Below are 13369 nucleotides of genomic sequence, written 5' to 3'. Positions count from 1 at the left end.
TTAGTTCTGTGTCAAAATGAGGGTATATATTTGAAATTTTTGTCCATTTAACTGTGTTATTGTGCTGTCCGCATCTGCTGTAGCTTCCATGAAATTAAATGGAAGTGACCGCTGTGCATAATTGCCTCTATAGACGTAGAAGAAGTTAAATGAATATAATACAACAGCAATATTTTACGGCAAGGGTGACTGAACGTGGTTTTTATACGAATATACGAATATACCTCGATTTATTGAATTTTATATGAATAAATCTAAGTTGAATGCAGTCGTTACTAAGTTAAACCAATAACTTAATGGGGTGGAAATAGGAAAATAAGCCCTTCGCAGATGTGATGTCCCTAGTAAGAAAAGCTGTCTGTATTTAAAGAATGGCAATGGGCGACTGCGGTCAGACAGCTGTGTTTACGGTACAGTTTCCGGCTTCCGTTTGCGCGGGTCTCTACGCTCATGCTCTTAAGTGATCGAGACCTCTGAACAGCTCGTAACGCTAGCGGTTAGAGCTACACAACAGTGGTTCGTGTACAACGCTAGGGAAATATTTCGTCACTTTTACGTTACCTGCAGAACTTCAGAATGACAAGCGTAAGTTAATAAGCAACGAAACAAACTTAACATACCCTGAGGCCGCACTCCTGGGCCAGCTTCCCAAAGGCTTCCTCGCTTTCATTGTGATGTCTCTTGTCCAGGTAGAAGATCCCAGTGGCGTAGCGTCCGGGCTCCGGGAGGTCCACATTCTGGTGCTCCCTGCAATCCAAACCAGTCTGCTGTAACTTCCATCAGCTAATCGGTATTGTAATTGTACTGTTTCAGAATTGTCTGATTACATCAATTATGCGAAAAGCATTTTTTATGGGTAAAGAGTATGACCAGCTTGCAAATTACTGTATCTGACATGGTTCTCACTGCCTCCGAGTGTTAGAACGAAAATGTTGAATAGTGGGCAGAATAGGCTATATAGCAGCGTGACAACCACGATGCTTCGATCTGACAAAACGTTCGATGGAAATGTCCCATTTAAATTCATCGACCACGAGCCTGTTTAAACTGTTTCTTTCTTTATCGCTTCTTTCCATCTGGCAATGCTCCGTAAATGTGAAAAATTCTGAGTTTGGATGTTGTTCAGTGAGTACGCTAAACTGTAGTTCATATTGTAACTGAGAAGTAAAGTAGTTCACAAATCGAAGGCAAGCGCTTAGCACGTCCGATAGGAACCGTGCTGACATTCGTTCCTTCCGTAAAGCATTAGAGTGTTCAAAACTAAGTTTGGCATTATTACAGTTATTTTTTAAAAACCTGAGTGTGGATAACAGACAATACTTGCACAACAAATCAAGCAATCTTGCTTCTATATATGAAGGGCATCTCAATAAATACAAAAAAATCTACGATAATTTCAGTTTACAGCCAGCAACAGTTGAAGCAATTAATAATTGATGCACTTAAACACCTGAACCTAAGCTTACGACGTAGCTATTTTAAGTAAACAACTTCGGATGACATGTGAAATAAGTTTCGCGAATTTCGACATTATTTAGATCACAGGAAACACGGAAATGATTGAGAGCAACTTACATATACATGGATACTCAGCAAATCGCACAGCCAAAGGGTTCATCGAACCACCTTCACAATAATTCTCGATTATTGCAATCACTAACAGCGCGTGGAAGAAACTAACACTTATATCTTTCCGTGTGAGCTCTAATTTCCTTTATTTTATTATAATGTTTGTTTCTCCCTATGTAGGTTGGCGTCAACAAAATATTCTCTCATTCGGAGCAGAAAGCTGGTGATTGAAATTTCGTAAGAACATTCCGCAGCAACGAAAACCGCCTATGTTTTAATGATGTCCGCCCCAAATCCTCTATCATGTCAGTGACACACTCTCCCATATTTCGCGATAGTACAAAACGTGCTGCTCTTTGAACTTTCTCGATGTACTCAGTTAATTCTATCTAATAAGGATCTCAGACCGCGCAGCAGTACCCCAAAAAGACAACGGACAAGTGTAGTGTAGGCAGTCTCTTTAGTAGATCTGTTACATTTTCTAAGTGCTCTGCCAATAGAACGCCGTCTTTGGTTTGCCTTCCCTACAACATTTTTTATATGCGTTCTTTCCAGTTTAAGCTGCTCGTAATTCCTTGCTATTTATTTGAATTTACGGCCTTCAGATTTGACTGATTTATCTTGTAACCGAAGTTAAACGGATTCCTTTAAGCACCCATGTGGATGACTTCACACTTTTCATTATTTATGGTCAAATGTCACTTTTCGCACCATACAGATGTTTGTTCTAAATCGTTTTGCAATTTGTATTGGTCCTCTCATTACTTTACTAGACAATAAACGACGCAGCATCTCCAAACAACCTAAGACGGCTGCTCAGATTGTCTCCTGAATCGTTTATATAGCTAAGGCCTGTAACACTACCTTCGGGAACGCCAGAAATCACTTATGTTTTACTCGATGACTTTCCGTCAGTTACTACGAGCTGTGACCGCTCTGACAGGAAATCATGAATCCAGTCAAATAGCTCAGAAGATTTCCATAAGGTACAGTGTCTAAAGTCTTCCGGAAATCTAGAAATACGAAATTAGTTTGAAATCCCTTGTCAATAGCAGTCCACACTTCGTGTGACTAAGGAGCTAGTTGTGTTTCATACGAACAATGTTTCCTAACTGGTGCTGAGTGTGTCGATAGTCCATTCTCTTCGACGAAATTCATAATGTTCAAACACAACATACGTTCCAAAATCCTGCTGCATATCGACGTTAACAATATGGGCCTATAATTTAGTAAATTACTCCTACTAGCTCTCTTGAATACTGGCGTGACCTCTTCAACTTTCAAGTCTTTGGGCACGAATCTTTTGTCGCCGAGCGGTTGTATATGATTGTTAAGTATGGAGCTATTGCATCAGCATACTCTGAAAGGAACCTACTTGGTATCCCGTCTGGACCGAAAGACTTGCTTTTATTAGGTGATTTAAGTTGCTTCACTACTCCGAGGATATCTATTTCTAAGTTACCCATGTTGGCAGCTGTACATGATTCGAGTTCTGGACTTAATAAGTAGTCACTGTCGTTCTTAAATGGATGGGAAATCTGTGCTATTCGGCAAAGAGAAACACCTGAAACGATAATTCTCTATGACGTACATGGATATTCACTCTTTGTCTAAAAGAAGATGGGACAAATCGGTGGCAAACTGACAAAATGCACTGAACTGAAGAGATCATATTTAACGTGTAGCTGATGAAGACGGTGATGATAAAGATGTGGCGTTATTTCAGATTTTTCTAAATGGCATTGTGTACAACATTCCCTGTAACAGGGAGTAGCTCTAAACCTTCAGTTAAATTATTATTTTCTAAATATCGCTTGGCTAAGTACTTTTGCGTTATTAGGATCAACATTAAGTTCTTAGAAATAGCTTTCCTATTTGAAATGTTGCCGAATTTCGCTGTTACCCTTGGACATACATTAGTGGCAAGGCTGGCGCCAAAAATCGCCAATATTTATAGGACACCGCCCACGCACTGGAGCCAACATTCAGTCGAGTTCTTACAGAACCAATGTAAACCCGTTTAACGCAGATGTCGCAGACGGTGCATTTGTGATTTTGAGCGTGAATAATATTGCTCCGCTGTTCCTGAGACATTGGGGAAAACTCAGCTTGTAAATAAATACGACGACGACGACGACGACGATGATGATGACTAACAAAGGAACGAACGAACTCTGCTTCAAAACGGCAGAGACACAAATACAACCTTGGAGCCAATGTTTGGTCGGCGTATCGATGTTTGCTTAATGTCCTCCTTTGATGTTTGGTCGAAATACCGGTAAGCAACGGAGACGTACCAACATTGGGCCTACGTTGGTTCCAACGCCATTTCATCAATCCACAGATTGGAAGAACACTGTTGGCGCCAACTTTTACAATATGTAAACCTGAACGTATGACTACTGAACATATTTACACTGAGGTGACGAAAAAAGTTGTGGGATACCTCCTAATATCGTATCGGACCTCCATTTGCGCGGCGTAGTTCAGCAACTCCACGTGGCACGGACTCAGCAAGTCGTTGGAAGTTCCCTGCAAAAATATTGAGCCGTACTGCCTCCATAACCGTTTATAATGCAGAAATTGTAGGAAGTGCAGGATTTCGTGCACGAACTGACCTCCGATCACTGTGGCCTGATGACATTGTGCATTGTCACCCACAAAAACTGCATCGTTTTTAGGAACATGAAGATCACGAATGGTTGCAAATGGTCTCCAAGTAGCCGAACGTAACTATTTTCAGTCAATGATTGGTTCAATTGGATCACAGGGCCGATCCGTTCCATGTCAACGCAGCCCACACCATTAGTAGCTCAATTGTTCGAATGTGTGACAAAATCTTATGGGACTTAACTGCTAAGATCATCAGTCCCTAAGCTTACACACTACTTAACCTAAATTATCCTAAGGACACACACACACACCCGAGGGAGGACTCGAATCTCGTCCGGGACCAGCGACACAACCCATGACTGCAGCGCCTTGACCGCTCGGCTAATCCCGTGCGGCCATTAGTAACCACCACCGGCTTGCACAGTGCCTTGTTGACAACTTCGGTTCACGGCTTCATGGGATCTACGCTACTCACGAACCCTACCATCAATTCTTACCATTGGAGATCGGGACTCATCTGACCAGGCCATGGCTTTCCATTAAGTCTAGGGTCCAACCGATATGGTCACGAGCCCGGGAGAGGCGCTGCAGGCGATGTCTTGCTGTTAGCGAAGGCACTCGCATCGGTTGTCTGTTGCCATACCCCATTAACGCCAAACGTTAAAGGACGACCGAAGGTCATTGCGTAGCGAGGTAATGGCTGAAATTAGGTATTCTCGGCACACTCTTGATACTGTGGATCTCGGAATATTGAATTCCCTAACGATTTGTCCCATGCTTCTAGCTCAAATTACCATTCCGCGTTCAGAGACTTTTAGTTCCCGTCGTGCGTCCATAATTATGTCGAAAACCTTTTCAGACGAATCACCTGAGTACAAGTGACAGCTCCGCCAATGCGTTACACTTTAGACCTTGCGTACTCGATACTACCGCCATCAATATATGTGCACATCTCTATCCCGTGACTATTCTGAACTCAGTTAATGGGCGTGCTCGCGTTAAAGCGGTTAAATACCCTTGTCAAGTATCGAAGTCTGAACAGTAATCACATTTCGTGGGTTCTCTCAATAGTACACTTAACACAACAATGAAAAACGGACGTAAGAAAGCGTAATTACGGTGTGTGCGCGCACGCCACACACACACACACACACACACACCAGAGACTAATAGCACGAGACCATCACCCGACGTTAATCCCGTAGAAGATGTTTGAGACTATTTGCAACCGCGGATAAAATGTAGTATTCGAGATTCTCGCAGTTCGGTAGGTCTGCGCGGCTTAATCATCAATGAATGGCTTCAGTTGGATATAGCATAGCTGAAGAAATTTTCGGATTCTCTTTCTCGTCGAACGGAGGCAATTCCAAGAATTAGATGGCGCCTTATATGGTATTAGTGTGACGTCTCTTTGGGGATAACTAATGTTTTGACAGCTGTGATTACCAACGTGTGTGCATAGGAACATTTCATCAATTAAGATCAGTGTAGTGTTGAACATTTATTTCTGACAGTAGTCTACACCTACAAGACTACAGTTCAGACGTCAGCGGCTCTCACAGAGGGTTCATCGAGCCACCTTCAGACTATTTCTCTATCGTTCCAGTCTCTAAAAGAGCGCGAGAAAAATAAGCACTTAAATCTTCCCGTGCGAGCTATGAATCACCTTATTTTATTACAATGCTCATTTGTCCCTTTATCAGTGGATGTAAACAAAATATTTTCGCATTCGGAGCAGAAAGTTCGAAATTGAAATTCCGTGAATTTTCGCTCGACTGTAGCACCACCTGTTACCGCTGGGTTCAAATGCCTTTTCTCAACTATGTGAAGCTGTTGTTACGACACTACTTGCGTATTTGCTGGGTACTTATAACATTCCGAGCCACTTTCTCCACTCGTCATCCAACTTAGAAACATAGCTCGTTGTCAGTTTTTAAACATCACGACGTTGGTGAGAGATTAAACTCACAGTCTTTCTTCTGCAATGTTGGGGGACGCACGCAGTTCTTGCTAGCCGTTCAAATCGCTTCTTAGGCATAACTACGTGAAACAGAGGAATGGACTGCTTGAAGCAAAACGCTGACTGCAGCCAGAACCAGAAATCTGGTTATTGATGCAACACTTACTTCCTGCATTTGGTATAATCATACCTTAAGAACACTGTCTCTGCCTACTACGCACAGAGAAATGCTGACTTTCAAAATTGTTTAGAGTACAGTTTCTTCAGAGAAGCACGAAGGCCACGCCTAAAATTTTCCACATTGCAATTTTTTCTAGTTAGGGTCGTCTTTCTGCAATATAACTGTAGTGATACCTCAGATCGACTTCGTAAGAGTTTTCCACAAGGAGACGAAACACACTACACGGTTCATACTAGTCGAAGAGTATCAACACAGTGCAACACTATAAATACGCGATGGAATCACCTAGCCGATGTGGTGGTGGTCTCAGTCAGTCGTCTTCCGTTAACGTTTGATATGTAGTCAACAGATCACAAAATGGGAAACAGTGAAATGATGTGTCTTTCTTTAATGAAATTTCCATCGTTTGAACGGCGAACAGTGGAAAATGAAGCAAACTGATTAGCTCTACATAGTTCTCCACATTTTAACAATATTAGACCGCAAGATCATAAGCGAAGATGTGTAAAAAGCACAGACTAATACTATTTTCTGAACCCAAGAAGACAAATCGTCTGAAGTAAAAGCTGTTGTTGCTGCATTTTCTAACGAGAACGCTTGTTCGCCAGAAATTATCTGCAAGGTTCACTCGTCTCAGTGCTATTTAAACGTAACTACACTACACTTCATACACTTCTTTGATGTTCCAAATTACGGCGCCTGATAGTATTAAACGGATTGTAACGAATTATTTCTGTAAACATCCAGTATTTGTTTGGCGGTAACACTATCTGCAGAGGATTGATTATGTCATACCATTGCACACTTGTAGTTGAGAGAGTTAAAGGTATGAAAGAATGTAATACTCATTCCATTGCCGTCCTTAAAAAAATACTATGCAGTTTGATCTTTCGGGCTTTCCCCGCTTAGGTGTGATATTCGCTGCGTAACGGAAGCTGTGGCGAAAGGCTGCTTACATAAGTAACTAGTTCAGCCGTAAGCATACATACAGGCACTGCCAACGCGTATCACCTAATATATTCCACATCCTCCATGTACCTTAACGTCATAAATTAACATTTTAAATGCGGATGCCGTTCTGTGCAAAAGGTGAACGCCTTGCAACCAATAGCCATGAAACAGACACCTGTTCACTTCAGGTCGATTCTAAGATTTCTCATATTCGAACAACACTGCCATTCACTATTGTATCAGTAGTCAACTCTTCGTTTGAATTTGAGGCCAAATTTCATAGTTCGCTATATAAAAATAAGGAAGACGTGCGATTTGATGTGACCATATAGTGCAGGCCGCTCCATGCGGCTGATTCCTGTTTCCTGGAGGGAGATGATGATGGTTTGTCCTCGTACTTTAACCTCTTGAAATAAAAACTTGTCACCCACATTTTGACCGTAGGACTGGACAATAGATTGCAGCGTAGTGCCCCAACACCGCAGAGCCTTCAAATTACTCTTGACACCGACGAGCGGCGTCCTACATCCGCTCCAAAAATATGACATCCATCTTCCTGTTGAACCCGTGTGACTACATACTTGAGACTTGCACTGGGCGTCTTTGCACTCTTTTACAAATGTAAACAGCCGCCAGACAAATTCTGCATTTGTCAGTCACAAGATCCTGTGACCAATGATCCATGTTCCATTCCAGGTGTTCCCTGGCTCAACGTGTGTAGACAGCAGCGTACTGTGGTTCGACACGTGCCTCCCAGCTGCCTCCAAAGAGGCAGCGCGTACTTCTGTTGCAGTACCATCCTCCTCCCCTGTTGTTCTCATGCCTATGCCTCAGTCGGCGCGCCGTCAGCATAGTTAATAACGGATTAGACATGGTTAACTTAAGAGGTGGCTGGATGTCTTTTTCTGACGCCGCCACATCCAGGTTGGCCGGGCATACCGACCCTCGTTGATTCGCCAGGCGGACTCGATCCGGGACCGGCGAACCTCCCCCATCCCGGAAGCGGCGCTTTAATGCGCAGCGGCTATCCGAGCTGGCCTACGACCCTTATTTCTAGAAAGCGGTCATTAGCTGGCTGTGTCGATCGCGAACGACTAATGTAAGACAGGTCTTCAATGTCTTATGTCTCACGGCAGCGGTTAAGGAGAAAAGGTTGTAACTTGTTAGGAAAAATCTAAGTGTGTTCGGATTATCTAATCTATTAATTGTTACCAAGCTAGTGTGTGTAAAACTGCATAAGAACGCAATCAACAAGCACAACTATGAAGTCAAGAGACTAATTTTCTTAAAAAAAATCTTTGTACATCTAGCTTGGTGTGGCTGTACGTAGCTACTTCCTGTGGTCAAAAGAGCACTGAAATAGATGTTTCCTATAAAAAGAAACACTATTCAAGTAATGAGGGTGGTGTAAAACTGAGATGGTTGCGACAGAAATAGCAGTTTTTCCGCTGTGATGCGGATGAGCGACAGAGTGAAGGCGGCGGAAGGCAGAATCTCCTTGCGCATGAATAGAAGACGTATCTGGTGATAAGCAGGTCTCATGTCATTCAAGGGCGCCACTTCGGCCTCTGGTAGTCGGACGCGATCATACAAACGAGTTAACAATTTTAATTATCAATGGGTAATCTTTATAGAGGACGCATCGTGTGAGGCAGAAATCAAGGCGAGGTTCAAATGGCTCTGAGCACTATGGGACTTAACATCTGAGGTCATCAGTCCCCTAGAACTTAGAACTACTTAAACCTAACCAACCTAAGAACATCACACACATCCATGCCCGAGGCAGGATTCGAACCTGCGACCGTAGCAGTCGTACGGTTCCAGACTGAAGCGCCTAGAACCCCTCGGCCACTCCGGCCGGCTCAAAGCGAGGATCCAAGCCGTATATCGATTATACTTCTTTCATACTCTTTTAAACTGCGAAGTCTCTCCAGGTGTTTGAGACTCCAGCTGTACAAAACACTGATCCAACCAGTAGAGTTGTATGGCTGTGAAACTTCCAGCGACCGGAAAAAAATACTTAAATAATCTTCTCGTTTTCTGCCGAAGGAGGATTGATGGTCTGGATAACTGAAGAATGGAGGATCCGGCATAATTTCGAGCTGGATGAAATCTACAATACACCAAACACTGTATGCCTGATGAGAAGCAAGTGGCTAGTATGGGCAGAACATGTCGCTCAAATGGATAAACAATTATGAGCGTTGAAAAGCATGGGTTTTACTCCCTGCGGAAGAAGTCCATTAGGAAGATCAAAGGTGGTAAGATGGAATCCATGAGCGCTTGCTGCAGATCGGCATAGAGGGTGGTTGACAGTTAAGGCGCAAAACATAATCCAGTGGAGCCTTGTAGTTGCGCGCTGTTCTCTAGGACTGACCGCACGAAGTAAAATATCACTTCGTAGTATTACTCCTAGGTATTTGCCATTTATCTTGCCTTCGGGTACTAGTGGGTTAGTTCTTTCTCTCTGTTATTACCGAGTGCCGATACTGATGTTATATAAGCACGCCCTCAGAATAAATGTTTCACTTAACAGTGCCTAACGAGATCCACGTCGGTATGTGCGGAAAACAGATCAGGACACCGGCGCATCAGTCGCAAAATCTCTGCAGGCATTTCCCGACGCCAGCGCAAGCCGTAGGTTAGTCGTGTCCTTGTCCAGGGGCCACTGGACTAGAGCAGAGCGTCGGCAGCGGGCCGCGTCTATTTCTGCACCGCTTTCGCCAGCCATTAAGATAAACGGCACCGGCCTTGGCGGCATACTTGGCGACGTTCCGCTCGGCAGACGCCGAATCCACCGAACCACCAGCTCTATCTACGTCTACAGCTACATTCCGATAGCCATAGCCGCCGTTTAGTGCTTAGTAGAGCCTACATGGGGTACAACTCGCGGACGGAGCGCGAAATGTGTGTTGCAGCAAGTACTGCTCCTTTTTCTATTCGCATTCAACGTTGCCACACTGAAATTTGATACTACGGCTCTCCACGAGTCACAATGCCTTTCTTCTAGTGGTTCCCGCTGGACTTGGTACGGAATTTCTGTGACGCTCTGCGCCTATTACACAAAGATGCGAAATCTCGCGTTTTTCATCTTTGAATATTTATCTTTTCACATTCCCATTAACTGGAAACCATAATGACCCCAACTGATCAAAGCTGGTAAAGTAGTAGTAGTTGTTGTTGTTGTCTTCAGTCCTGAGACTGGTTTGATGCAGCTCTCCACGCTACTATATCCTATGCAAGCTTCATCTCCCAGTACCTACTGCAGCCTACATCATTTTGAATCTGCTTAGTGTATTCATCTCGGTCTCCCTCTATGATTTTTACCCTCCACCTTGCCCTCCAGTACTAAACTGGTGATCCCTTGATGCCTCAGAACATGTCCTACCAATCGATCCCTTCTAGTCAAGTTGTGCCACAAAATCCTCTTCTCCCCAATTCTATTCAATATCTCCTCATTGGTTATGTGGTCTACCCATCTAATCTTCAGCATTCTTCTGTAGCACCACATTTCGAAAGCTTCTATTCTCTTCTTGTCCAAACTATTTATCGTCCATGTTTCACTTCCATACATGGCTACACTCCATACAAATACTTTCAGAAACGACTTCCTGGCACTTAAATCCGTACTCGATGTTCAGAAATTTCTCTTCTTCAGAAACGCTTTCCTTGCCATTGTCAGTACATTTTACATCCTCTCTACTTCGACCGTCATCAGTTATTTTGCTCCCCAAATAGCAAAACTACTTTACAACTTTAAGTGTCTCATTTCCTAATCTAATTCCCTCAGCAGCATCCGACTTAATTCGACTACATTCCATTATACTCGTTTCTGGCGCAAATAAAGTTATTGTCTTACTTATGTATTTCTACGATTTATGTGGCAAAAAGAAATATTGCCATAATTATTAGCAGTGAATGCGGCTGCTACAGCAAGGAAAAAAATAAGATTACCCCTTCTCGATGCTACTACATGCTGTGTTCCGTACGTATGCCAGCAACAAAATTCTTTACCCGACTTGTGACAGCACTCCTAATTTACAACCCGCCATTAACGTGTTTCTTATTTCATACGTTTCGTAGCTTGTGTGCAAGCACAAATGTTTAAACATTGCTTGGCCTCCCATGCAATTTACTAACGATCTCTCGCTGACGTTGGTCCGACCACATTTCTGCAGTAATATTTGAAAAGTACTGATAGTGCAATATATGCGCAGCGGATAGCAGTGCGTTAAATCTTAAATATTGGCACTGCTGAGATCATCGCCCAGCATCGGAAACTGCTCAATGAGATACCGCTTCACCCCTACACCTCGGAATTGTTTCCAGCTAATTTAATTACGTGCCTTGTTGCTGTTTCTTAATGATAACGTCTTCTAAAGATTTAGCTTCTATGTCAGTTTTGCTCTCGCTAGACAGAGAAAGTGGGGCCTAAATGTTCCACTGGAATTTGAACACACGAGCCTTTGAAGCTTCTCCCATATTATTCATCACCAATACCTACGGATAATTTCACTGATTTGCACCTCTATCCATTACAAAAAATGTTAGTTTGAACTAATCTTGAAATGGAAGTTAGTGAACTGTAAAATTAATTTAAGTTTCCAAGATAACATAATACAATATAAGCATCAATATACAGCCCAAGAAAAAAAATTCTGCTTGAGTGAGCAATAAGCGTGTATCACATCTCTAAATTCTTGTTTCGTGATGAACTTAAAACATGAGTGGATAAACATAACGAATGAAAGATTTAAGATAATTCTATAGGGCAAATAATCCAAGTGCTGTACTGGACATAAACGTAATACCAAATATAGAACCTTCGAGACATTGGGTATTATGGAACATGGCTTTGTGAAAGATGATTTCCTTTGAAAATAACACTACTTCATGCTTCGTCTTCCATTAGAGCAATAAAAGACGCGGTAGAAATTCAGATATGCACCACTGAATTTAACCTCACTGCAGCCCGGGACGGACGCCACAAAAAGCGTTCACGAGGATCCAAAATTAAAAACGCGGTCTGTAAGGGGTGTGGTGGCGGTACGGGACGTCTCCATTCTCCTTCCGCTCCGTAATCACGACCTTAGGGCATAAGGAAGGAGGGGAGGATTTGCAATTTCTTCACTGCCCATGATCCTCATTCGCGCATGCAAATCCCGCCCCGGAGACGGCACATCATCAGCAGCAAGTCGTCCTGATAAACACACGCACTCATGCCTCTCTCGGCAGTCAGTCAGCTCCTGACGAAAAACATGTTGAATATCTTTTTTTAAAAAAAGCTCGCGTTTGAACTTGGACACGTCACGGCTTTAACACCCAGGGAATTTTATAAAAGAGCAATTCACAGTCAACGAACTTAAATGCGACATGTTATTCTAATAGAAAATTTTACAACTAATACTACTTCCCTTCACTTCCATAGATGTCTTAGAAGTCAGCTATAAAATAAAAGCCCACGGAAGATGTTGCAACTGCAGTGAAGCATGTATGGAATAAAAAAATTGTTTTGCTAAAGGCCGACCCCATTCAATCACATATGTAAAGAAAAGTCATTGTTCCAAGTGAGATTTCTAACGGACGTATATCAAAGCTCACAAAATATTTCGACTGAATCATCCTTTTGTCGCTGCTTTAACATTTTCACTAATTGACCAATACTTCACAAAATTTCCCGCTACATGAAGAACAACGGTACGCGTAATATTGCGAACATGCAAATTACGCTAAAATTCGAAGAATATCAACGATCAAAGCACCATCACAATTCAGGATAGACCTAAAAAGTTTACACCAGAAAAAAGCCGAGCTCGCGCTCTCTCTCTCTCTCTCTCTCTCTCTCTCTCTCTCTCTCTCTCTCGCCGGCCGGTGTGGCCGAGCTGTTCTAGGCGCATCAGTCTGGACCCGCGCGACTTCTACGGTCGCAGGTTCGAATCCTGCCTCGGGCATGGATGTGTGTGATGTCCTTAGGTTAGTTATGTTTAAGTAGTTCTAAGTTCTAGGGGACTGATGACCTCAGATGTGAAGTCCCATAGTGCTCAGAGCCATTTCTCTCTCTCTCTCTCTCTCTCTCTCTCTCTCTCTCTCTCTGT

General features: G+C 43.0%; 1 protein-coding gene across 2 annotated transcripts in view; it reads right to left on the bottom strand.

The window, feature by feature from the left end:
• LOC124712048 (glutamate synthase [NADH]) overlaps positions 1 to 13369 on the bottom strand; it is a 386910-nt gene that overhangs the window by 204166 nt on the left and 169375 nt on the right. For both annotated transcript variants that reach the window (XM_047242338.1, XM_047242339.1), the window contains exon 4: positions 621 to 747. In XM_047242338.1, coding sequence (XP_047098294.1) covers positions 621 to 747 — 127 coding nt within the window. The remainder of the gene's footprint in view (positions 1 to 620; positions 748 to 13369) is intronic.

Source organism: Schistocerca piceifrons, chromosome 8, assembly GCF_021461385.2.
Source record: "Schistocerca piceifrons isolate TAMUIC-IGC-003096 chromosome 8, iqSchPice1.1, whole genome shotgun sequence".
In the NCBI taxonomy this organism is placed as follows: domain Eukaryota; kingdom Metazoa; phylum Arthropoda; class Insecta; order Orthoptera; family Acrididae; genus Schistocerca; species Schistocerca piceifrons.
This window is presented reverse-complemented; position numbering and strand designations above follow the sequence as displayed.